Genomic DNA, 26,188 nt, shown 5'->3' on the forward strand with positions numbered 1-26,188 from the left:
TGAAGATTTTTTAATGCTTCAACACTAACATTGTACAGGGGCTGTAGTAAATCAAAGAAAATCTCAATTGACTGAATCACACCTACTGTTCAATCCATTAGTCGCAGGGAAAAAAGAACAGTTAAAACTGGATTAACTAAATTCACGACTATGTTATATTGGCTTAATTGATTTATAAATACACAAAAAGAGCTAGTATTTGAAGCATATTAAGTCATTTATCCTGGGTACTTTTACTGCAATGAAGAGCAGACCCATGTACACCTGCTCATACTGATACGATTTTTTAAAATGTAACTATATCACCTGGTGATCCCGACACATGGACTATTGAGGAAGATAACACAGACTGTTTATGATGTCTGCTTTGAAAATTGTTGAAAAAAGCTGTGATGAAAACCGAAGATACTGTTTGCAAAGTTTACACTAGACGTTTTGGATATCTCTGTGAAGCAGCCACACCAGCGACATCTTTAAGATGGTGTCAGTTAGTTTTGGACCGACTCTGAAGAAACAGTCAGTAAATGTCAAATCAGTGAGACCGAGCAGTCTCCATTGGGTTTGGTAAATTAAAAGTTGTGACGACAGCAGGGTGTTCACAGGTAGTTTGTTTATCCACCAAATATAATGGATTATTCCTCAAAGGACTATCAATGCTTCCCTTAAGTTGAAAGTAACACCAGTGGTTGTCTGACCAATGAGAATTTGCACGAGACCAACCAGTCGACCAGTCTAGTTTTTACAAATGCACAGATAAATGCTAGATAAATTCTGAAGAGCAATATCTTACATCTGTGTTAGTAAGTTGTAAGTTAGTAAGTAAGTTTTGCTATAAAGTTATCCTCAGTCGCACATGTGAAAGTGTTCAGTCTTCTCCATGAAGCTCCAAGGGGTTAAACACCCTGTTATAGAACACTGTAATAGTACTCTCATAGATCTTATCTACTTGGCTCAGCTTTCTCTATCTGGGTCCTCTCAGTTGGTTTCTGAACCTTCCCGTAGATCTTTAGGGGATTGTGAACTTGTAATTTTAACAAAAAAAAATGTTATGAAATAAAATCTGCAATTTGAAAATGGTTGTTTCAAATGAATCAACCACTTTGGGAGCTGGCTGCTTGAAGTGGAGCTGCTTCCAGAAAAGGAGAAATTAGCAGCTCTCCACGGACCTCTTTCCTCCTTTTTTTCCATGTATCCGTGTCAACATATGCGTGGGAACCCTCAACACCCGTTACCGTTCAGGACAGATGATCGCACAGGAGGAACCGTACTTGTTTCCACTTGTTTAAACCACACACTGTGACACTGACAGTTCAAGGTGAAAACATGAGCTGAGAAGACGTTTTAGTGACACGTATGAAGTTGAAAACAATGTTGAAGGGGCTCTCCATCGATTTGACATGTTAAACTGCCAGTCATGCAAACAGTTGTACAACACTCCCGTTTGAGAAAATGACCCAAGTTACATAATCTATGTAGCTCAGGCATAAAGAATGCAAATCTTTAGATGAAAGGAGCACAGAGTCTAACCACAGACAGGATCATGTTTGCGAATATGAGATCAGCCTTTTTGAAGCTTTTTAGAGTTTTGCATCATACCTTTCCTACAAATTTTCAGTTATTGTCTGCAACCACTTCAACGTCATAGCAGGCAACCAAAACAAAGTGGGAGAAGAAAGTTTGTTTAACCCAATGGTAAAAGATATCTGCCTCCTGTGCCATATACTTTACTGTCACATTTTATGGCTTCTAATCTGCAGTGAAACTTCACATCATTACATGCATGAACTGGAGGTCCACAGAACTGTCAAGCATTCATACCTCAGCAATGTGATGCATGTTGAAATCCATAAAAAGGTGGATTTGTTTCAAACATACCCCAGTGAACTATAGTTCTCCTTCCTTCAGAATCCCCGTGAGACCGGGTTGGAATACCACACATTATGCAACACTGCTGGAACATAGGCACACTGAGAGATGCCAGTATTCTGAAGGATCATGCTAGTTGATGCTTAAGACAAGACGCAACAAGTTCAAAACTATCTGCCGTTGACAATGACTGAATATTACGTGTTGAAGATTGTGCAATACCCAGCTGTGTCATTTAGTTAGAGGATAACTATTGGATCAGTCCTGGATAAGGGGAAGTTGCAGATTTCTGCTGAACTGCTTAAATAGTGTTTCCATTTATTATCAAATCATCATTATCAAAGGGTACCTCGTTTCAACACATGTTGAAATTAAAGATCTGACTCATTAATTGTGGACAAGTGGCCAAAAGTGAGTGTAGTTTTGCAAACAGAGCTGTTTTAAAGCAGGACTCTGTGATCAACAAGTTAAAAGGCTGGATCCACTGAGACAGAGCTAACAAGGTAAGACGACTGGTTTGCCGTGATTACATCTTCTTGTAATTTAGCATTTGTGTGTCTTTCTGCATGTGACCTGAAACTTTAAAGTGGCATGGCAATTATTTTTTCTCTTACCAGGTTATCAAACCCTGTATCGGCTCCTTGGTTTCTCTCAGGGTTTACAGGCTAAATGAAAACAAAACACTGCACAGAATTTTATATCACTTTTGAGAGAAGATTTTACAACTGCACAACCCTTAATTTATAGCAGATGGTAAACCCGATACTAAATACCGTGTTCACATTATAAAGTTAACAGGCCCATGTGTTTGTTTGACTGGTCTCTTGCAGTCTGTTGCTGTTGCCTTTGTTAATCCTAATTTATCCCTTATTTGGAGTCATTTTTCACTGCTATGCAAAGTCCTACACCTCTATGGAAACAGCCAGACTGTGGATAAATGGAGAGAGAACTCCAAAGTATGTACTGTGCAGCATACAAAAGTTATAATGACATAAATCATAAAAGAAAGAAAAATGAAAAATGAATTTCTTGTCTTATAAATTTCGCAAAAAAGAAAAAAAAATGGAATCAGAATTTATAACATTTTCCAAATGCCCAAAAATGTTAACATAAAAAATGTGCAATACTAGGAAAAAAAGGGACTCTACATACTATAACTATTTTACAACTTCCACAAACTGGGCTTTTTCACACTACTCTGTCCTTTAAATCTAGATTGATGTTTCACCATGTGAAATTCATCTTCCAACAATTTCCTTCTCTGTGTACTGTTTATGAGCCATGCTGCATTTAGTATTAAAAACCATTTTAAACAGGAAGGTTTCCACGCTTGTTTCTATTCTGATCTACAGAAACAGCCTGCAGTTGTTCTAAAAATTAATGACTTTTTTGTCACACCACTGTTGCAGCGGCAATGCTTCTCCCCGAGCACCCCGAGCCAAAAAATGTCCTGCAGTCTCTTGGCCTGACAAGCCGTGGGATTGGTAACTTTTCTGGAAGTTGCTGATCCCTGATGCTCTCTCAGCTCCTCCACAAGCAAAACAAATGTGCGCGCGGTTGCGTAGTGCGTAGCTCGCCCACCTCTGCATGGGCTTGCTTGCTGTGCGCGTAACCGTTGATTGACAGCATGACAAAGCTGAAGCTCGAACTTGATTGGTCGGCAGCAACCGGCGCTTTTTGGAATAACATGGGGGTCTATGAGAGGAAGGCGGAGCTCAGGAATAAATTTTCATATCGCGTCATGCTAACATTATATTACAGTATCGAACTAGACTAACACATTTAAGCTTTGTTAAACAATGATACATAAATTGAAAACAAATGGAAACTCCGGACACAAGCTTTCATCTGTGGATTAAAATATTGGACCCGTTAGATAAAAATCTACTTTCATGCAGTGATGCTGTAACCTCAGACTGGAATTACACCTGTGTGAGGATACACATTAAAACAAGACAGAGAAGGTTGTGGAAATTGAATCTTGAAACTACAAAAATGCACACACCAAGTGTCACTACACACACTATAGTTTTAGGCACATACGTGTCACCTGTAAGCTTCAAGTTGTATTCTTCCATTTCTGTGAGATGGAAAAAGTGGGTGACTACACAGCCAGACTGCCTCCTGCACAGACTGAGCTGAAGGACTGAAGCTGTAACTGTTGCAATGATGTTGTCCTGCTTCCATAATGCACGCTCTCTGACTCATGAACCACATCTCATTTAGATGGTAACAGTAAATTTCCAAATTGCCACTTGAGAAACCAAACTTATCATTTACTTGACATGCACGCAATGATGAGTGTATTCTGAGGATCTTAGGTATGTTTTTTTTATTATAAAACAACACTGAAAAAAATCCATAATCATTCACTGCTCAGTTTTATGCTGATGCTGATGGTTCTTGCGCAAAGGCTGATTAGTTGTAAGAACAACAGAATCAAGCAATTAGTATGCATTTTTCCATATTCTGTTTGTTGCTAAATATCCAGACGTCATAATGTGAACAAGATATTTTTGTTGAGATAAGCAGCTCATGCAGAGAAGCATGTGCTTTCAGTTCAAACGTGGGAATGTCTCCACTTGTTTAAAGCACCACTGTGTTGGTCAACCACCAGAGCTTTATGGTCATCATATAAATTGCAGTCAAATACAAGTTTACGACATTGTGTAAACCCATACTTAGACTGTGTCATAAGGCAATTCTGGCTTCTTTGTTATTGAACGGACCCATCTGTGTACATTGGGAGATCAGCCCTCGATATCAATTCCAGGCAATTCCTGGTCGTTTTCTGTGCTACCTACAAGTTCCCTTGAACAGCCGTTAACTTGAAATTTCACTGCTATTTAGAGCGCTGTTTACTGACGAAAATCTCTCTTTTCATGCAGTGCTTCACATTTGAAACGCACACAGACACGCTCTGCTGTGAGTTCCACCTAAAATCCATTACCATACTATTTTCGACACTGAATAGACAGTCAACACAAGCCGGCCTCTAAAGAAGGCCTTCATTCAGAGCCACCAATAGTATAAAATTTACAGATTGGGCAGGACTCTTATCTCGACAACTTTTTACAACTCAGTGTTTTGGACTTTCAGCTGTTTTTTCCCATCCAGGAAATCAATCATTTACTTTGGGCTGAATCTAACAAGTCAGGACATAAATAGCAATCACTCCCCCTCTTCTGTATTCTTCTTCTCTGGTGGAGACATGGCGAAAGGCTTCTACATCAGCAAAGTGGTGGCAATAGTCTGCGTGGCTGTAGGCATCGCTGCCGCAGCCACCATCATCGCCCTCTCTGTGGTCTACGCTCAGGAGAAGTCAAAGAATCTGAATACTGGGACACCTGCAACCACTGAGGCACCCAGCACCAGCCCCAGCCCCAGCCCCAGCCCCAGCCCCAGCCCCACAACACCCTCCACACCCAAGGAACCCTGGCAGCACTACAGGCTTCCAGACTCCCTCGCTCCGACCTCCTACAATGTGACCCTGTGGCCCCGGCTGACGCCCAACAGCAACAACCTCTACATCTTCAGCGGACACTCCACGGTGGTGTTCAGATGTGTGAAGGACACCAACCTGATCCTCATCCACTCCAACAAGCTGAACTTCACCATGTTTAATGGATACCACGCCAAGCTGACGGGCCTGAATGGAGCCCCTGCACCCAGCCTGAAGAACACCTTCCTGGAGGTTCCCACCCAGTTCCTGGTGATCCAGCTGAGCGACTCTCTGAAGGCCGGCACCTCATACGAGCTCTTCACAGAGTTTGTAGGAGAGCTAGCAGATGACCTGGGAGGATTTTACAGGAGTGAATACATTGAAGATGGAGTGAAAAAGTATGATGTTTTCACTTATTTATTTTTTGTAGCTTTTTTAATTCCACTAGTTTGTTTTCTATGAGCTATGTTGTAGAGAAGATAACTATAAGATATAAATATTATTACAGTTTGCAGGGTTGACAGCTTTGACCTTTTTAAAAATTTTTCTTAGCTTAGCTTAGCACAGGCCCTGGGAACCAGCGGAAAAAGCTGCCTTAACAGTGGCATCTGTAAAGCTCACAAAATAACATGTAATATGTCACAATTGGATGTTTAAAAGCATTTTAAAAAAGACTTGCTGTACAACAGTAATGGCATGAAATAATGTAAATAGAAAAAAACGGTAAAATAATAATAATTATTGCAATAACAATATAAGAGTAACAATAATACTAATTTACAACCAAGCTGAATCCTAATGTTGAAGTGCTACATTTGCTATATGCAGGATAAAGAATAATCGCACTTTGATGACTCCTAGTGGTGATATCAAGAAGGACACTAGAGTCAGAGGACTTGCGTAGGATGCCCCTGTTTGTGAAATTCTTAAAAAACTTTCTAATATATAGTTATTTCAGCCAAAAAACTGTTGTAATTCACTCTAGACAGGAAAGATGTGAACAAAGAGAATAATGTACTGAAATACACAGTATATACAAGCACTACTTTACAAAATATTTCCCTGAAGACAATGTTGACTGATAACAGTATCTAAAAGTGCAGGGTCTGCTCTCATGCGTCTTCATGTGCATCCACTTACTGAGCTTTTCAATCTGCTGTCGTCAGAGTTCTGGCCACGACTCAAATGCAGCCGACAGATGCGAGGAAAGCCTTCCCCTGCTTCGATGAGCCGGCCATGAAAGCTGTCTTCCACATCACTCTCATCCACCCCCTCGACACAGTGGCTCTGTCCAACGGCATGAACCATGGCAAGTTCTTGTTTTGCATGTGAACTGCTCTTGTTTAATGCTTTCTTTAGGTGTAATGTCCAATCAACTCTTCTCATACATAGAACCAAATACATAGAAAGCATCTGATTTCTTTGTGCCTTTGAAAACACTGACAAAGTGTGTCTCTGGAATCCACTTGTAAATGAATGCCCCTCTATTGACAGTCCATGATTGTTTAAAAAATACATATTATTGTAGCTACATAACTTTGTCTTCTTTGTTCTGCTGCTGCCCTCGACCCCAACAGAGCCTATCAACTTCACTTCGGAGGGACAGACATTACAACAGACAAACTTTGAACCTACAGAGATCATGTCAACCTACCTGCTGGCTTTTGTCGTATGTGAGTTTGGATACATTGGTTCAGAGCCAGGTGCAGAAGTTTTGGTAAGTATTTATTAAATCTTACTGTCAGTATTCCACAAATTGACACTTATGTAAAATATCAACATTATTTGCTCGCATAGGTATTTATAATTACTGGTCAGAGCATGTTTTAGTTTATTTTCACTCCTTATATTGCTGCTGTGGCACTGAGCTCTGACCTCCAACGTAGAAGTGAACAATGAACTGTAACATTCATAACAAGCTTTGAGAACCAGAAACACCTCTGGTAATGTGGCTTCTACCAATACTGTATTTCCTTGCCACTAATTCTGCTGTCTGCTTACTTAAATTAGACCCCAAGAATTCAAGCTGATCTGAGCTCAACAGAGCCTTAAGTTCAATAAGCGAAGAAAAGTGCATTTAAAATACACACAATGCTCGCGTCTGCTCTGAATTCTGATGTATATTTTGAACAGTTTTGTACAATCAGAGCATAATGGAGGTTGCAAAGAGTTTCATCAGGAGTCATTGCTGCATTCATTTCTGGAAGAAAGGTAGTCAACAGACCAGCAAAAAAGAAAAAGAAAAAAAAGTTAGACGGTTCAGACTGCTTCTCTCTGGCCTGGGTCATACAGTGGTTCATTTGGTTCCACCCTTCTGACTGAGCTGTATTTGCTGATTAACTATGCTCTCACAGTTTGTTATTAATCATAAACAGAGCTTTATAAATCTCTGCTTCTATTAGCAAAAGTAATAAACATTTCACCCAATTCAAACAAACAGACTTACCATGGTAACCTGTGGTATTTTCTATTCAGCTGACTCTCTGCTGCCCTCTGCTGGACTCAGAGCTCAGGTCTCTGGTCCTTCATCTTTTTCTGCCGAGTTCTTAATGAAGTACTGTTTTTCCTGCTTTAGATCAGGATCTGGGCTCGCAGGAAGGCCATACAGGAGGGCCAGGGAGACTATGCACTCAATAAGACTGGCCCCATACTGTCTTTCTTTGAGAATTACTACAACTCTTCTTATCCCCTGAGCAAGTCAGGTAGGAACTCACACACTCTGATTAACACAAGCGTACTAAATGAGCTTACACTGCTTGTTTTTAGTCAAAGCAACTGCATATTTTTACCTTGAGGCATGAATTGAAAACTGTACAATCAACAGTCCAAAAATGACTTGACTGACCTTTCTAATTGTTTTCAGACCAGATTGCTCTTCCTGACTTCGGTGCAGGAGCCATGGAGAACTGGGGCCTGATCACATACAGGGAGACTTCACTTTTATACAATCCTAAAGTGTCATCAAATGGAGACAAGGAGTGGGTGGCAACTGTCATTGCCCATGAGCTGGCTCATATGGTATGATAATAAATGATGTATTGTCCGTCTAAAAGGTGTTAATATGTTCAGCTTGTGTTGCTTTTAAACTCCCAGTAAAATAAAGCTCTGTCCTCTCAGTGGTTTGGCAACTTGGTGACCACGAGGTGGTGGAATGACTTGTGGCTGAATGAGGGCTTTGCCACCTACGTCTCTTATCTTGGAGCCGACTTTGCTGAACCAGAATGGAATATGGTGAGTTTTGCCCTGAGGTCCTCACCATGTTGATGCAGAAAACAGTTCAACATCTTTACTGGAATAGGTGTGATCCTGATGTTTAATAATGTGTGTGGTCATGCCATATTGCACAATACCAACATCTCTCTGTGTCATTTCCAGAAAGATTTAATCGTCCTGAATGAGATCATCGGAGTGATGGGGGTGGATGCTTTGGCCTCCTCCCACCCGCTCTCATCCAAAGAGGAGGACGTCCAGAGGCCAGACCAAATCAGTCAACTGTTCGACTCCATTACATACAGCAAGGTACAGTAGCACTGATAACACATCAAGAGTCTGACCTCACCTAAACAGGATAAAATGAGTTAAAGTGTTCACATTTTGATGAGGGGTGACCCTCATCGAGGACTCCTGACACTCTCTTTAAGAACTACAGAATTAAATTACAAATGAATCACTGCTCCTCATTAGCAGATTGCACTAATTCTGTCATGGCTGATTTGTCACCCACTAAAACTGCTAATATCCCTCTGTTTTTCATTACAGGGAGCTGCTGTCCTCAGGATGCTCTCAGAGTTTATCACTGAGACCGTCTTTTCCCAAGGACTCCATGTGAGTACAGCTAAATAGCAAGCACCTGATATATGTGTATATATGTGTGTTGTAAAACCATCCACTAATCAGCACAAGTTGTTTAATTTTGTTAATATGGTCACATCAACATTTTTATTTGATTGCATAACTTAATTTGTTCTCCACTAAAGTGCAACAAGTATAACCACCACTTTTTTTTGTCTGTCTGCAGACATATTTAGAGGAGTTCAAGTATAAAAACCAGCCCGATCTCACGAGGATTCGTGAAACTGTCACGTAAATTTTTGTTTCGGTTTCGTGCGCACCAACACGATTTCGTCATGTTTTTCGTGCCGCTCACCACGAAATGCGCACCAATGTATTTTAAACGGCGGACTTTTCGTGCCACTCAGAACGTATTTCAAACGAATGGATATATTATATTTTTAATGTAAAACCGTGGCGAATCCAACGCTATATTTTGCATGACATCGTCCCTAACCAAAACCCTAACCATAACCTAACCATAACCCTAACCATAACCCAGTGGTACACTTACCAATTTGCATAGGAATTTAAAGAATGTCCGATGGCCGCAAACGCGATCACACAAGCAGTATACGCCGATGGACAGCTTAGATTGCCATGAATCTGCCGGTATAAACCACTTTCAGATGTGATTACCACAGCGGGTTTCCTTGTGAGCAACACGAAAAACATTTCGTGGTGAGCTGCACGAAAAACATGACGAAATCGTGTTGGTGCGCACGAAACCGAAACAAAAATTTACGTGACAGTTTCACGAATCCCCGTGAGACCGGGTTGTAAAAACACAGTATACCAAGACCTGTGGAGGCATCTGGAAATGGTAAGATTGCAATATAAACATAAGTGTTTTCTTTAAAAATGAAATGCCTTAAGAACTGTAAGAATGGCACAAAAAATAAGACATTTTCTCATAAAAAATTCCAGGATAAACAGTACAATTAACCTCAACCCACTAAGTGCTAAGCTAAAATAATGTACAAACTTTAAATAGGATTATATTATTTACTGAAGTGATCAGACAGGTGTAACTCAGTGAACACTTACCGCAAGTTTTGGTAGTTTTTAGTTTCCAACTACAGTAAATGTGCTGTTCATAGTTTGCGATGTACTCCACTATACTGGTAATAAAAAAACCTTACATACAAATAACAAGCATCCATCCAACAGTCACTCTTAGCTATGTTTTGGTCTCTACCAACTCCTGAGGGAAAGATCTGGCTCTTTAGCAGCTAAAGGCTAATATGGCAGAATTTTAAATAAAATATTTATTAGTACAGTTTTGAGATGACGTTTCAAAAGAAGAAATTCCAATTTATAGGTAGTATTTGTCAACAATACACCCTTGCGTAGCTTCATTCACTCAGGGGCTCTACATCTGGGATGACACTAGCTCACGGTGGCTAATGCTAGTTATTTCAGTACATTAAAGCTCTTTTCTACTTGTCCTTCTGTAGCATTTACTCTCAGCTGCCCTTCAAAAGAAAAACAATGTAAGATTAAGCTGTCTGTTTAGTGCGAGTCAGTGATCAATGTTCAGCCTGTAGAATATGTCAGTTCTGTGCTTAGATCACGGTTTAGGAAATGTGGCACCCAGAAGAAATACTGAAAGACACACAGTTCAAAAAAGATGTCAAAATAGGCATCGATGTTTACCATCTGAACTGTGAACGAGAATTCATCTGCTGACTGAGAACAAACAGCGAGTTATGTTATTACAAATATTTGACTCTTCCTGTTGCTAGGCAGTGAATAAGGCAGGCATCAAGCTGCCCTACCCTCTAGAGGACATCATGAACCGGTGGATCCTACAAATGGGCTTCCCATTGGTCACCATCAACACCCAGACTGGTGAAATCACCCAGGAACACTTTTTGCTGGACCCAGAATCTGTGGTGGACCGGCCCTCAGATTTCAAGTAGGATCTGTTTTTTGATGTTTCATATGCACATTTTTGTGTGGTTATATCAAGCAAAACTCATCCGCCCTCTCTGTGTACTGTGTTTATCCACCTCTATGTATGACTCCAGTTACGAGTGGTTTGTTCCTGTTACCTATATTAAGACCGGTGGAAGTGAGCAGCAGTTCTGGCTTACTAATAAACAAGGTAAGATTTGTTTCAGGGCATTGCAAAGGTCGTGAACCAAGTATAAAAAGATGCATTCATTTTAATCTTCATCCAAACAGATACAATTACAGACGTCGTGGCTCCTGGTGTTAATGATTGGTTGGTGGCCAACATCAATGTGAAGGGTTTCTACAGAGTCAATTATGATTCTAAAAACTGGGAGAATCTTATCAACAAGCTGAACTCCCAACCGAAGGTACAACTCCTCTACCTCTGCAGTGTTTCCAAATGACAACTCCTGCCTCCACACTCAGTGTCTTTATTCACTTTTTAGGATATTCCAGTGATCAACCGGGCTCAGATTATCGATGATGCTTTTAACCTTGCCAGGTGAGTTCATATTTTTACAAAGCATTTCTGCCAAATCCTGAAAGCCAAAGCTGATCAGTTATGTGGGTCATTTTCAGGGCAAAGATAGTGAACGTAACTCTGGCTCTGAGCACGACCAAATTCCTAAATAAAGAAGTCGAATACATGCCTTGGCAGACAACCAGGAGCAACTTAGATTACTTCTACCTCATGTTTGACCGCAGTGAAGTGTATGGACCCATGCAGGTCAGTAATCCACATTTATGATGGTGTTCAATAATTAAATTCAGATGCTGGTTCTAAAAGATTAACTGAGGCATTTACCCTCTGAACCCTAAAACCAAAGAGCAAGAAAAACTGTGAACACAGGGCAAATGATCTGATTCTCAACTTTCTGACAGTCCTTTAACAAATCATGTATGATGTGTGGTTCTGTCAGGGAAACAACCTAATCTAAGCACATGTTGTAAACGTTGATTGTAGTATTTTTCTTTTTTTTTCTCAAGCAAATAACTAAAAAAATTCAACTTTGACTTAATTTTTAATGATATCTGGCAATTTTATACTGCACAGAATACATTTCTCAGTTCTCTCTGCTTCTAGCCATGGCTATGCCGGACTTTGTATTGCAGTGAAATATAAGCCAACAGTAAATTTGACAGGAGCAGAAAATGCAAAACTGTTTTGGGGTTCACAGGGTTAGCAAGCAATGGTTAATCATAGAGAAATTTAATGTATTATGGTCCAGTATTTCTGAACAGAAATCCAAACTAACAAACTGCTTCATCCTCATCCTCCAGGCTTACATCAAAAAGCAGGTCACCCCTCTGTTTCAGCACTTTGCAGATATCACTGCCAACTGGACAAAGATCCCTGAAAGCCACACTGACCAGTAAGGATGCTAACATGCTGCATGTTTTAAACCACGTCTGCTTCACTCTTGAGCATGTAGGGATTGTGCATTTGAAAATGACACATATAGCTTTTGTTAGCGTTGAAACTGCATGTTGTTAAAGTATTTATTGTAATCGATCATGGCTCCAGGGGAGTTTCCATGTCGGTGGTGAATTCAAACGAGTTCCCCAAAAACTCAAATTAAAACATTTATCACCACTGACAACTTTCCTTATGCCAGACCACAGTGAGCCATATCCCTGTAGAATAATACAGCTTATGATGTATGAAACTTTAATGATCCCTATGAAAAAATGTGTGATTCGCAAAAAAAAATATACCCATCCTCTCTTGCAAAACTGTGAATCCTCCCAAACATTACCTCACATAACCTTCTCCACACTGTGTCCCTGTTTTTAGTATCTCTCCAATGTGCTCACTCCAATATGCCGTTATCTTGATAGAAAAATATTTTATCTCTTTGGTCTGTATTTACTTCTTTGCTTGCTTTCTCACTCCTGCATGGCTGCCAAAAACTCACATTTTCAGTTGAGGGTTTTACTTTTTTCTTGAAGTTTTTCTGCTCTAAAATGTCTTCGGTTCACACAGGATTAATCTGTTACCATTCAGCTGCTGCTTTTATTGATTATCTTAAACTGGATACAGACATCAGTGGTGTTCAGACAATGAACCCTGATTAATAATGATTAATATAAATCCCTGAATTTTTCTCAAAATTTGTGATTTTAACTGAAATGTATCAACAATTGTCATTAAATTTGGCATGGTAATCTTCAAATCTTGCACCATTAGATTTAAATTTTCTTTTGTAACCTACATTGGTTTAATACCTCCGAAGATGTTGTCGACCGTACTGGTGTTTATTTCTAATTAGCAATTGTTACTGAGCTAATACAGTAAAATACATTTGTGAACCACTTAAAGATAATATTTGCTAAAACATCAGCATGCTAGCTTTGTCACGTCGCTTCACAGAGCTCCTAGCATGACTGGTAGGTTGTGGTCTAATAGTAAAACAGACAGCTCCAGTGCTAAGAGGATCTGACTGTACGTACACTAGGCTACATAAACACATGATAGTGGATGTTGTTGACATGAGTCTTCCTTGGATTGTATCATTTTAAATGTTGCTGCCAGAAGTTATTGTGGAGTGATTATCTCCTTTCTTTTCTAAAAGAGTGGCTCAACATATACAATACTAAAGGATATAAGAAAGAAAGCATTAGAAAGAAAGCATTTCATTAGAATCTAGAGAATGCAACCAGCTCTTATCATGGACACCTATAGTGATTTCACTCCATTAGGAACCTTCCTAAGAAGACTATTCAACTGCAGCCTTAGCTTTATGTGTTCCATTTTAATGGACTGCTTTGTTATTGTGATCCGTCTCCTAACCACTGTATCGTCTCCATCCAGGTACAATCAGATAAATGCAATCTCCTTGGCCTGCAGTACAGGAGTGGAAGGCTGCAGAGAGCTGACTACTAAGTGGTTCAAAGAGTGGATGACAAACCCTGCAGAGAACAAGTAAAGTCTTATTGATAGCAGCACTTCTACTATCATTAAAGCATTTTAGTTGCCTTCCATTATTTTTTGACATTGTCTCTCCTGACCTCCCTGATTCTGCTCCAGTCATCACCTCAACTCTTTCCCCTCTTTATCACACCTCACAGGATTAATGTCAACTTGAAAACCACAGTGTACTGCAATGCCATCGCAGCAGGAGGAGTGGAGGAGTGGGACTTTGCATGGTCCATGTATAAGAATGCTACCATCGCCTCAGAAGCAGATAAACTTATGTTTGCTCTGGCATGCACTAGACAGCCCTGGCTGCTGAACAGGTCAGTACTCTAGGCTGGATGATGGCTGCTCTTTTATTTTGCCCTCCTCAAAGTCACTTTGCTCCCTGCAGCATGGTTTCAGATGAAAAACAAAGGTGTTTTGATGGTGTATGTTCCAGGTATCTGGAGTATTGTCTGGATCCAGAACAAATCCGTAAACAGGATGCTACCTCTACCATTAATTCCATTGCTGGTAACGCTGTTGGTCAACCTCTGGCTTGGGACTTTATCAGATCCCGGTGGAACCATATATTCAACGAGTAAGTCTTCTTATTTTTGACATACTGTTTCAGCTAGGTGTGCTAGATATTTGTACTGTGAATCTCAGCTAGCAGAGAAACACAATATCACTGTCATGCAGCACAGATTAGAAATTTATACTTACATGATTTTGTATAAACTTTGGGTCCAAGAGTTGAATCACTTTTTGCTTTTATCCTCAGCTATGGTGGTGAATCAATGTCTTTTGGAAGAGTGATTTCTGGAGTGACAGCACGATTCTCCACCGAGTTTGATTACCAACAGGTACAGATTCAGTTCCCAATTTTTCATTTCACCTCCATATTTTGTGAAGAAACTAGTAACGATAACACCAAGACTAATAAGTGAAGGGGCTGTATATTATTATTGATATGTGAACTGATTCTCATTCATTTTAACCTGCAGCTGCTGCAGTTCAAAGAAGACAATGCAGATCAGCTGGGCTCAGCAGCCACGTCTATAGATCAGGCACTGGAGAGAACCAGGGCCAACATTAACTGGGTGAACCAGAATAAGAATGTGGTGCTTAACTGGTTCAACAGTGAAACTTCTGCAGTTTAACAACCCAAACACTCTTCCCAGTACACAGTTTTCAAATGCACTGTAATTTGCTCATCAAAGCTTTACTCCAACTGAAGACTTCTAAACTTGTATGTATTTTCTGATTGTAATGGAGATTTTTTTAATGTAAAGTTTTGATAAAATGTTTTTGTGGTTAAAGATTATTTGATATCAGTTTTATATGTGGAAAATGTGTTGTAAGCTACATGAACTGAATGAAAATCAAGATTTTCACACAACAGGAAATGTGAAGTTGCGTGCTCACCGATATTTTTACATCCTCTGTGAATGCAAATGTATAAAATAAAAGTTTTAAATAGTGAAAATCCTAACTTTTTTCACCACCTGTTTGTTCATTGTTTCGGGTGTAAATAACATAAATGCAAATTCTGTCAGCAGTGACTAAGAAAATAACTAAGAAATAATAATGTAGTGGCTCCGGACATCAGTAAAGCATTAATTTACAAAGTAAGACGCAGATCCTCAGTGACCTGCAAACTTTAAGTTCTGGGTCATGTACTGCATAAATCCAAACATCTCAATGAAAAACAACAACAACAACAATGTATTCAACAGCATTTTTAGTCAAGTTTCTGAATTTAATCCAGACCAATTATCCATTCCTTTCGTGACTTTTTTTCAGTACCTCAACTATCTGTAATGTTTACTCAGGACAGAAGAGGTGTTGACTGACTGGTCCTACATCAGCTGCTTCTCCTCTCAGTGGGGGTGTTTCCTTAAAGACTTTAGAGGGGATGTGCTCCCTATTTAGCATCTTATTGTCCTTCTGACAGCTGCACTGTTTGTGTAAGGAAGTGGAGGTCAAGCACCAAATCTGCAGGATCTCGTGTGTTATTTGTGACATTTGACATTAATGCACAAACAAATCAGCAAGGGTTATTATGATAAATAACATTTATTCTGGTTACAGTATGAAAGCTTAATAAATACAGAATTTTATATACAAAAAGACACAAAAAATATAAAAATAACACAAATTTTGTTCAAAATAACAAAATTGAGAAATTTTGTCCATTAATTTCGTTAGAGGTCATTGCTGCAATGAAAATGGTTGAGTGGATCGATGGCCACGTCTCAGCACTGTCCAGAAAAGGAGATGCTCTGGGCTTGTGGCTGCAGCATCCAGTACTGCTCACTGTTCAAGCAAGCTCCACCTGAAACCTAACAACAAAAAGCAGATTTTAATGAGTAACTCATTCAGCTGTGACATTCTGGAGAACATCTGTAAATAAGAAAATCTGTCTGTTGCAATGCAAATCATCTACTCAAATGGAAATGTTTCTTAAATGATGTGAACAGACCTGAGATGAATGCTGCAGGTAGGACAGCTGGGCTGGGCTCATGGTGTTACAGCCTGACTCCTGTGGACTGTAGTTGGCTGTTGGTTGATCCAGGAACAGACTGAGGGTTTGATTCTGCATCACAAAGCCAGAGCTTCTCCTCTGCTCCAGAACCTCCTCACTGAGGCCCAGCTGGGCCGACAGGTAGGAGATGTAGCGGATGGTGAGGCGGAGAGTCTCGATCTTGGTCAGGGTCTGTGCAGCTGGTGCCACTGAGGGTGGGAGGAAGGACCTGAGGTGAAGCAGAGCTTTGGTCAGATCCCTCATCCTCAGTTTCTCCCTCTCGCTAGCAGTCTGGCGCTTCTTTCCTGGATATCTAGACCTGGACTTCTTTGTAGCGGAGGTGGTTGATGAGGATGGTCTGGAGCAGAGCAGAGTCTGTTGGGTAGGTTGAGGCACCACAGGGCTGCTGAAGAGGAAATAGTTCAAGGCATTTTGTTCATTTCCCACAGCCTGGAGGGAGGTGGGGGAGAAGCAGAAGGAGTCCACAGAGGAGGTGGGAGACAGGCTGCTGCAAGCGCTGACGTAACCAGGGTCTGAGGTCGGATCATAAGCCAGAGATTTGTCGAGCAGGGACTCGTAGTCAAAGAGGAAAGAGTTCTCCTGGAGCTCCATAGCTTCTGTTGTAGAAGTTTGCAGGTGTCGTTGGTGCTGTGGGTGAAGGTTCTTTCCTGAGCGCTGAGCTGTCCGTGTGCTTCTGATGAGGCAGGCGGAAAATAGTGAGAAGGGACAGGGAGGCTGCTCCATATATGTGGTGGGAGGTGTGAAGTTGCACCTTTGAGAGCCACCTCTGGTCCTGAGAAACTTTGGGAGCAGGGATGACACCTAGGCCAGGGGGTCTCCTGGGAAGTAGGCATGCTCCAGGATTAGGTGTGACCTGGCAGCTCGCATGTGCATCATAAACCGAACAGATTCACACTGTATGTTCCTGCAGCCTGGGAACACGACCCTGCCATGACATGGGCTGAACCCGGGTCACAGGTCTGAGGTCCAACATGAGATTTTTATTAGAAATCCAGTGTGCAGTTGGCTGTGATAGGAAGTGGTTAAATTATCTGTTCCAAAAAATTCCACGTAGTACACACAGATGCTTATATTATAACACTTTTATGAATGGCTGATTGAGTAAAAATATTACCCCATCATCCAGCATAAATCAATACTGTTTACTGAGACACTGAAAATGATGTGGCATTAGTGCTGTTGTTTTCTTCTGTCCTAATATGGGATTCCTTGCAAGGAAGCTAGTAGAAGTGTGCCGAGGGCAGCTGTGAGGTGTGAGGAGTTTGCACCTCGAGCTGTTTGGACAGCAGCAGACCTCACTGCTCTGAGAACCTGCATGGAAAATGTGGAGCACCAATAACTACTGACAAACACATAAATAGGATAGACATCAATGATTCACATTTAAAACATTTTAGATCATCTGAAGTTTCAGCTTGAACATGGGTGCATACTTTACTGTTTGTAGCTTTGCATTCATCAAGTTTCATTTTAAAAAACAGAAAGTAAATTTACTGCACTAACATACACATACAGCAGGCTATGGACAATTTTATCTCATGATCCTATCTTTTCACTACATCACAAATGTTACTTTTCACCAGAAGCAAAAATATAATATCTTACATTTGCATGATCACAGAATCCCTCTAATGCCCACTGGTGGCTTTTGTTTTCACTCATTCTGTGGATGTGAGTCCTGAGCAGCTTTCCCACAAACCATCGCGTCACATTTGTCTCCTGCTCTGCTGCAGAGGTGAAACCTCTGAGCAGCATGTGTGAACCAGTCCCGCACAGCTTTCCACCGCTGCACTTATGCAAGAAAAACAGGCTTCTGATTCCAGTAAACAGCTAAAGCAGAGACAGGATTCCTCTGTGGAACTTGCATGCCAGACTGACTATGCTGTAGCTTTGGTTTAATAAATATATTTGCTACCATTCAAAGGTTTGGGGTCACTGAGGCAATTTCATGTTTTTCTTGAAAACTCATGCTTTTATTCATGTGCTAACATAATTGCACAAGGGTTTTCTAATCATCAATTAGCCTTTTAACACGATTAGCTAACACAGTGTAGCATTAGAACACAGGAGTGATGGTTGCTGGAAATGTTCCTCTGTACCCCTATGTAGATATTCTATTAAAAAACATCTGTTTCCAGCTAGAATATTCATTTACCACATGAACAATATGTAGAGTGTATTTCTGATTACTTTAATGCTATCTTCATTGAAAAGAACTGTTTTTCTTTCAAAAACAAGGACATTTCTAAGTGACCCCAAACTTTTTATTTTAGTGTATGAGGTGACACCAACTTTGACAGCTGTCTCAGAAATTTCCACAGTGACCTCTGACCCTCCAACATCATTATATGACATGACACCACATAAGTCGATGTAAGCAACAACTAATCATTTATGTCTTTGTTTCCCCAAGCATCAGTCTGCTTTGTAACATAGATAACTGTTCTTCCACTGACATGTGGCACTGTAATGTACAGTTTTATGGTTTAATAGCAACCAAAATTGAAACATCTATCATCTGATGAACAGGGACACTCATATAAAATGGCTCATGGCACTGATCAAAATAATTTATGTGATTATTTTTTAGCTATTTAGCTATATCTGCAGTTTTTACATAGTCTATCAATACAAATCATGACACAGTCTTTACAGTTTCCTATTAAACACTGATTTTATTTTATTTATCTACACTACCAGTCAAAAGTTTGGACACACCTTTTCATTCAATGGATTTTGTAATTATTTTCAACATTGTAGATGAATACTGAAGACAGCCAAACTATAAAAGAATACATATGGAATTATGCAGTAAACAAAAAAAATGTTATTCCTCAGTAATAATCTACACTGTAGAAAATAATACAAATACATAAAAAGCATTGAATGAGAAGGTGTGTCCAAACTGTTGTTTAGTACTGTATATATATTCTGAAGATTTTCTTCAGCTCTAGATCTGTTTCAGCTTACATTCACTGATTTATTTTACGTTCTAAACTTCTGCAGACTCCCTCCAGCTGCCAGCTTTCCTGTTCTTTCCCAGGCCGATGATGAGAGGATCTTCTTTCTCTTAATCCACATCAGCTCTGATGGTGTTTACTCACATGTAATGAGTGAATAATCAGCACTGCAGTGTTAACCCTTTCATCCTGAAGCCCTATGGCCCAAAGACTTTATTAGCTTTACTGTGATGAAAGACCTAAGTGAGTATGTTAGGCTTTGTGTTGGGTCTGCTGCTTGCATATCAAATGAATTGCATTTATGTGGCAAGCTAAACACTAGACCCTAATTCTGCAGCCTGATATGCAGATCCACACTTCTCTATGAATTTTAAAGTCTTCTCAGTTGGCTTTAGCAGGTAATTAGGGCAAGAGGTGAGAGAACGGCTGAAAGAGCAGGGAGGAATTCTGGTCTAGACTTAGCGGTGCCAAAGATATCTGTGTGTTTGCAGTGGCCCATTAGCAAAGATAAACTAAATAAACTAGATGACCTGCAGCAGAGGCTGATCCCCGCTCCGCTGCTCAGATGCCACAGACGAGAAATCACTGTAATTTTACTGGAAAGGCCTGAGGTCGCCATGTGACTGGATGCTACTCTAAAGACATTAGACAAGTGGGATTATTTAGTAAGATACAAATGGAATCATAAGAGGGCTCTCTATGCCAGATTTGAGCACAATTATTAAACATTTTTCTAGGTATGAAGATGAATCTGCTGTTATTTAAATGTAATGTGTGTAAAAGTAAAATATTGTGATTTGAGATCAAAATGACAAATGTTGTAATTATTTAAAATAGTGTAAAGGCAATTTTCTGATATAAAAAGAAGCTGGAAACTTATTATATTATTATATTATATTATATTATATTATATGATTGTTTTAAATACAATACATTTAAATAACATATACTCATTATAATGCCCTGACATTTACTGCGTTTTATGTATGTATTTTTTGTTTGCTTGTTTTATATTGTCATTTTTCAAACATTTTCTGGTTAGTTTAACAGAGACTGAACTATATTTCATCCATAGTACCAAGACAGCAGTTACACCACAAAATCAGAATATAAAATGAAACTGCAAAGTTACTGAGACCATTCATACACATGTAGAGCATTTGAAAAATAACACAAATATAACATGAATGTTAATAAGCATCATTCAGGCCACCTGTATGCTACAGATATGACACAATTTATAAGTTACAACACAGAATCTCTTTTTACAAAATGCGCCAAACAATAAAAACGGAGATATTATTGGGAATAGAAATGTAGACTAAATAAAAACACGCTGTGCTGCATCATTGCTAGACACTAACTAAAATAACGCAAAGCAGGGGCGTAGACATGAAAACATGCACAGTATTTAAAATACAGTCAGACACAATGAAAGCAAAATCCAAAATAAGACACGAGAATAACACAGAAACACTGAGGGACAATAAAATAGAGTCTGACAGGGATGAGGATAAGTCCTAATCAAACATCTCTTTTAATGAGCTCTACATAAACAGTATGTGCTCAGTTACCTAATAGCTGATGGGATGGGGTTATATTGTAGTGCAGCTTTACCAGGGAAACCAGGATATGTTTGTTTGTGTTGCAAAAAGATCATTTTTATTCTGAGCGATCCTTAACTGGCCACTATGAACTCTGTATGTTGCATTAAGACAGACTTCATCAAAGGTGAACCTGTCCTTTAAAAACCCTGCAGCTTCTCCGCAAATGACTGAAACATTGCTTCTGTTCTGCCACTGATCCTATTTGACCAGCAGAGGGTGCCCTGTTGCAGTTTTCCCAGAACATTTGCTCCACTGACTGGCTGCAGAGTTTGCATGTTCTCCCTGTGCATGCGTGGGTTTTCTCTGGGCACTCCAGCTTCCTCCCAAGGTCCAAAAATATGCTGAGGTTAATTGGTTACTCTAAATTGTTCGTAGGTGTCAATGTGAGTGTGATTGTTTGTCTGTACTGGCGACCTGTCCAGGGTTTCCCCTGCCTTCGCCCGAGTCAGCTGGGATAGGCTCCAGCACCCCCCACGACCCTAGTGAGGATAAAGCGGTGTATAGAAAATGATTGGAAGGATGACTGGCTCCAAACTGAACTGCATCATGGGAGAGAGGCTTCAAATGAGGACAAAACATGAGACATTTTAACGGTTTATTATAAATAGTGGTATAAAGAAATATAAAAATAACTGTTAGGCATGTCGATATTTACATGGAACATTTAATCGGACAAAAATAAATAAAAGGTAGAATAAGATATATATTTCAAATAAGTTACTCGATTCACAGTGAGGCAGTAGAAACAGTGAAGTAGTTTGTGTCTGTTGTTGGATGATGATGGTGCAGCTTTAGAGCCTTTAACCCCAGTACTCTCTCGGAGCCAGAGGGATGCAGAAGTCTTTGCCGCACATCTGTTTTGAAAAAACAAAGCAAGAAATATGTCAGTATTGTGTATAGAAATATGCGTAATACATGATTTCACAAACGGTGAATTTTAAATATCGATAATGAGAAGTTGTTTGCAAACCTGACAGGAAGGCTGTGACGCTGGAGGCGACTGCAGGATGGCGTCCATGTTCATGTCTCTCTGAGGAGTTTCACTGTACTGTCTGCTGTACTGATCCACTCCACCACTGCAGTTCCCAGAATGCAGCACGGTGCTCTGGCTGTAACACTGGGCCGGGTACAGGCTCTGATTCAGGTTCTGGCTCTGCATCTGGCTCTGCTGTCCTCCTGTGGAAGTGTTCTGGAAGTAGCTGAGGATGTCAGGTGAGGAGGCGTCGCTGGCTGACGTGTCTCCTTGTTCCCTCCTCTGAAACAGAACCTCCTCGCTGAGGCCCAGCTGGGCCGACAGGTAGGAGATGTAGCGGATGGTGAGGCGGAGGGTTTCTATCTTGGTCAGAGTCTGTCCGGCTGGGGCCACAGAAGGTGGAAGGTAGGACCTGAGGTGATGTAGAGCCTTGGTCAGGTCCCTCATCCTCAGCTTCTCCTTCTCGCTGGCGCTCTCCCTCTGCTTGCTTCTGATCCGGGGGGCTCGGCCCGTCTTGCGACCTCGTCCAGACAGGGAGCAGGGTGAAGATTTGAAGCTTTGGGAATATCCGGTCTTAGCTGCCTTTGGAGTGGACTGTGGAGGCTGCTGGTAGGAAGGAGAGAAGCTGGAGTCCATGGAGTGGACGGGGGAAAGGGTCTCTGGAGAGGAGATGCTGGAGAAGTCCGAGTCGGAACACCACTGGTACTGCAGGCTGTAGTCGAGAAGAGGGACCGAGGAGGTATCCATGTTGTGGAGGAACTCAAAGGTCTGACTGGAGAGACTGGAAAGCTGCGAGTGCTGCTCAGCTCTGCTCCACTGGTTTATAAGTCCAGGCCCGGCCACAGAGGTGTGAAGTGACACCTCCGCAGATTCTCACAAACAATCACTGTCTACACACATCATCAGTGGGTAGATTCCCTCTGTCCTGGCTCTGCCTCTCCTCTGAGTCTGGGAAAGTTCAGCTACTGGAGCAGAAGTGTGAATTTTGACTCCTTCAGAAAACAATAAACAGTTTTTGCTTTTGGGGGTTTTTTGTCCCTGCAGCATGGCCAGATGCATTTTACATATGTTTAAGAGATCTGTTTTTGAATGATCTCGTTTCTCGTGCGTTCACTTTTTAAAAACACACACACTCTCATAAATATGGTCAGCAAACTGGACAACATAACAGGAACGTGTGAAGGCTGCAGAAACTAAACAGCAATGATATGGAAAAAGGCTCCTGCATGCTGAGTCTCTGAGAATTTTTATTAGGTACAGCTTTAACATGTGAAACAGAAGACTTCTTTGCACATATACTTCACATTATTCTGCAAAGATCTTGCAACTTTACCAAGATTTCTATACGTTATCCAGAATGTTCTCTGTGTGAAATTTATTTCTTACCATGTGTCAGTTTAAAGAAGGAATGCATAAAAAATCATGACACAGATATCAAACATATCATTTCTATAAATACGTTCAACAATACTGTACAAAAAAATACAATGATAGCAGCTCCCAGTGAAATCTGCCTTTTTATTCAGACAGTCATGTGCTGTGCAGGATGAATTGTTAACACGGGCAATTTTTCAATTAATCAGTCAAGCAAAATAAACGATTCCATCTGCCTGATACACACTTTGCTAACACCAATTAGCAAAGTGTCGCTTGTTAATTTACTAAAGTCCCACAGCCTTCCAACAGACAAAAACATTTCTGAGTGTAGTAGGACTGGTAACAGGTTCAACATATTATCTCGGTAATGTGAGTATGTTAACATTAAAATCATGTCTGAATTCTGATGAATTTGTGCTAGCATGGGCTAAGACACACTGAACGGACACACACGTGGTGCCACATGTAATCACATCTTCATATGGCAACCAGTTTGCAGCTGATTTCATGATTTATTGGTGGAAAAAACTGCCAGATGGGAACAGATAGTAGATTAGAGGTTTGAGTTTGGACTTTGGATTTAGTGCCACTGTCTGTAGTTACATGAGAAACCAACGCCAGCATATAAAATTGAGTAAAACCAAAAGTGAATGTGCAGACTGTTCACTTTGTAGGCGAGAAAGGTGATCAAAGAAACTGGGATTTGTGTAGACCATGTTAACAGTGAACATGTAAAGCAGGAAAATGACAACACCTGAGATGAGAAATATCATCACAACAGTAATCCTCATAATGCATTTATTTGTATGGCACAGCTAATATAGCACGTGCAACTAAAAGTGCTTTACATCGATAAAAGGCAAATAAAATAAATTGTAAAAAAAGAAATGAATGGTAATAAAATAGATAGTATTTAAGAGCAGACTTTTGAATTTATTTTAACACACACATTCTTTCAACACAGTATTTAAGAGCACTTTACTGTCCCATACGTGAGGTACAAAAACAAGTTCAAAATTACAATGTTCTTTTTAATGTTGTTTGTCTTTTTGTGTGTAATTGCTTGTCTTGCTTGGTTGTCCTTTTTAAGCTGCTTGCATGCCCTTTCTAATTGCCTCTTGGGGACAAATAAAGTTTTTTGAATTAAATTGAATTGAATAAAGCATATAAAATACAATAAAACACAAGAGTCCATTATAAAAGTAATAAATAGGTCTGATATCAGTAAATAACAACTACACAAAAGATGTAGAAATGCAAACCTAAAATTGTACGTTTATAGATTTTGTTTGAAGCCGTCGACTGAATCAGATGCTTTGACTTTGGAAGAATGTTCCAGAGGGAATGGATGAAGACACAGCATGCAGCATCTCTGTATGTCTTCTCTTAGAAACCAGAGTTAGAGGGTGTTAGGGGCTTAGAAGGGACAAACATTACTCTTAAAAAGTTTGGAGTCACTTGGAAATGTCGATTTTTATTTGAAAGAAAACTTTTTTTTTCAATGAAGATAGCATTAAATTATTCAGAAATGCAATCTTAACCTCGCTAATGTGGCAAATGACTATCCTGAGCTGGATTTTCATGGAAAATCTACATAGGGGTTCAGAGGAACATTTCCAGCAACCATCACTCCTGTGTTCTAATGCTACATTGTGTTAGCTAATGGTGTTGAAAGGCTAACTGATGATTAGAAGACTGTTGTGCAATTATGTTAGCAGATGAAAAAAAGATTTGAGCTTTCATGGAAAACATGAAATTGCCTGGGTGACCCCAAACTTTAAAATTTTGAACATATCAGATAAACAGACAGGAGCTCATCCAGACAGAGATTTAAAAACTGAATCTAAAAATGAATTCTTAAAATGGAGTCAATGCAGAACCTTTAAAGTCAGAGTAATGAGCCCTCTATGTTAACTTTTAGTCAGAAGCTGTGCTGCTGCAGTCTGGATCTTCTCAACTCTGTTAAAAGATTTCTTTGTAAGGGTAGAAAACAGAGCATTACAATAGCCTATTCTGCTAGAAAAAAAAGATGAGTAAGTCATGTGAATGTCTTCAAAGTCAGCGGATTTCTTCCTATTAAGAGAGCACAGATGATAAATGAACCTCACTGAAAGCTGATTGATGGTGACGTGCCCTCTTCTGTGTCCTATTCTTCACCTCACTCCAACCTTGAACCTGAGATCAGGCGCTTCTCTTCATCCTCCACTTTACATCCCACCATTTCTCACCAGCACAATCATTTCAGAGTCACAGCAAGTCAAGCGTGAGCTGTGATCTTTCTCTTTCTTTTACCTTAATCCTGGAAGTCAAGTTCACTTTACTGCTGCTCCTCTTTTATGTACTTCTGAGTAGAAAGCTTACTTTATGTTCTGGATGGCTAAAATGCAAATGTAAATATAATGAGGTTTAATGGGGCTTAATGAACCTGTGGTATCCAGTTAGAGCAGAGGTGTGATGGTTTCACACTGATGAGAACTGATGAGTCTGAAGGTGTCACTTCACACTTCAGCTGTGAGAACCAGGAATGCTGGAAAACACTGGTAACCTCTGTGTCCCCGTCTCTCCCCTCTATTCCCCTGTGAAAGGGCTTGAACAGCAGATTTATTTAGGAAGAATGAAGCATATTGACACGGAAATAGTGATGTTATTTTTAGACTGAGGGTTTACAGCGTGATAATAAAGCACATTATGAGAGTTTAACACAGACAGCATTGAATTTAGGTGTTACTTTG

The 26,188-nt window shown here is 40.1% G+C and overlaps 3 protein-coding genes across 3 annotated transcripts; 1 reads left to right on the top strand and 2 right to left on the bottom strand.

Moving 5' to 3' along the window:
- The first annotated feature begins 5,061 nt into the window (after positions 1–5,061).
- Positions 5,062–15,486, top strand: LOC127531284 (aminopeptidase Ey-like). Its single transcript, XM_051940190.1, has 21 exons — positions 5,062–5,706; positions 6,475–6,617; positions 6,886–7,025; positions 7,884–8,010; positions 8,172–8,326; positions 8,426–8,539; positions 8,684–8,827; positions 9,068–9,133; positions 9,327–9,349; positions 9,920–9,962; positions 10,885–11,057; positions 11,170–11,246; positions 11,327–11,463; positions 11,542–11,597; positions 11,675–11,822; positions 12,377–12,468; positions 13,908–14,018; positions 14,165–14,332; positions 14,452–14,592; positions 14,776–14,857; positions 14,999–15,486. Exons 1-21 carry the CDS (start codon positions 5,078–5,080, stop codon positions 15,152–15,154), a joined length of 2,925 nt encoding a protein of 974 aa, XP_051796150.1. The 5' UTR covers positions 5,062–5,077; the 3' UTR covers positions 15,155–15,486.
- Positions 15,487–16,368: 882 nt separating this feature from the next.
- mespaa (mesoderm posterior aa) lies at positions 16,369–17,130 on the bottom strand. The gene is made up of 2 exons (XM_051944860.1): positions 16,477–17,130; positions 16,369–16,386 (listed from the first exon to the last, which is right to left on the bottom strand). The coding sequence occupies exons 1-2, from the start codon at positions 17,128–17,130 to the stop codon at positions 16,369–16,371; spliced, it is 672 nt and encodes a 223-aa protein (XP_051800820.1).
- A 4,776-nt stretch (positions 17,131–21,906) lies between these two features.
- Positions 21,907–22,826, bottom strand: mespba (mesoderm posterior ba). The gene is made up of 2 exons (XM_022208631.1): positions 22,077–22,826; positions 21,907–21,960 (listed from the first exon to the last, which is right to left on the bottom strand). Exons 1-2 carry the CDS (start codon positions 22,824–22,826, stop codon positions 21,907–21,909), a joined length of 804 nt encoding a protein of 267 aa, XP_022064323.1.
- Positions 22,827–26,188: the final 3,362 nt, after the last annotated feature.

Source organism: Acanthochromis polyacanthus, chromosome 2 (genome assembly GCF_021347895.1).
Source record: "Acanthochromis polyacanthus isolate Apoly-LR-REF ecotype Palm Island chromosome 2, KAUST_Apoly_ChrSc, whole genome shotgun sequence".
NCBI lineage: Eukaryota > Metazoa > Chordata > Actinopteri > Pomacentridae > Acanthochromis > Acanthochromis polyacanthus.

Coding starts and splice junctions, on each gene's coding strand:
- mespba (XM_022208631.1), bottom strand. CDS start 22,826: ATGGATACCTCCTCGGTCCCTCTTCTCGACTACAGCCTGCAGTACCAG. Junction 21,961..22,076: donor CGTCACAGCCTTCCTGTCAG/GTTTGCAAACAA, acceptor TTTTCAAAACAG/ATGTGCGGCAAAGACTTCTG.
- mespaa (XM_051944860.1), bottom strand. CDS start 17,130: ATGGAGCTCCAGGAGAACTCTTTCCTCTTTGACTACGAGTCCCTGCTC.
- LOC127531284 (XM_051940190.1), top strand. CDS start 5,078: ATGGCGAAAGGCTTCTACATCAGCAAAGTGGTGGCAATAGTCTGCGTG. Junction 8,540..8,683: donor CTGAACCAGAATGGAATATG/GTGAGTTTTGCC, acceptor TGTCATTTCCAG/AAAGATTTAATCGTCCTGAA. Junction 14,333..14,451: donor CAGCCCTGGCTGCTGAACAG/GTCAGTACTCTA, acceptor TGTATGTTCCAG/GTATCTGGAGTATTGTCTGG.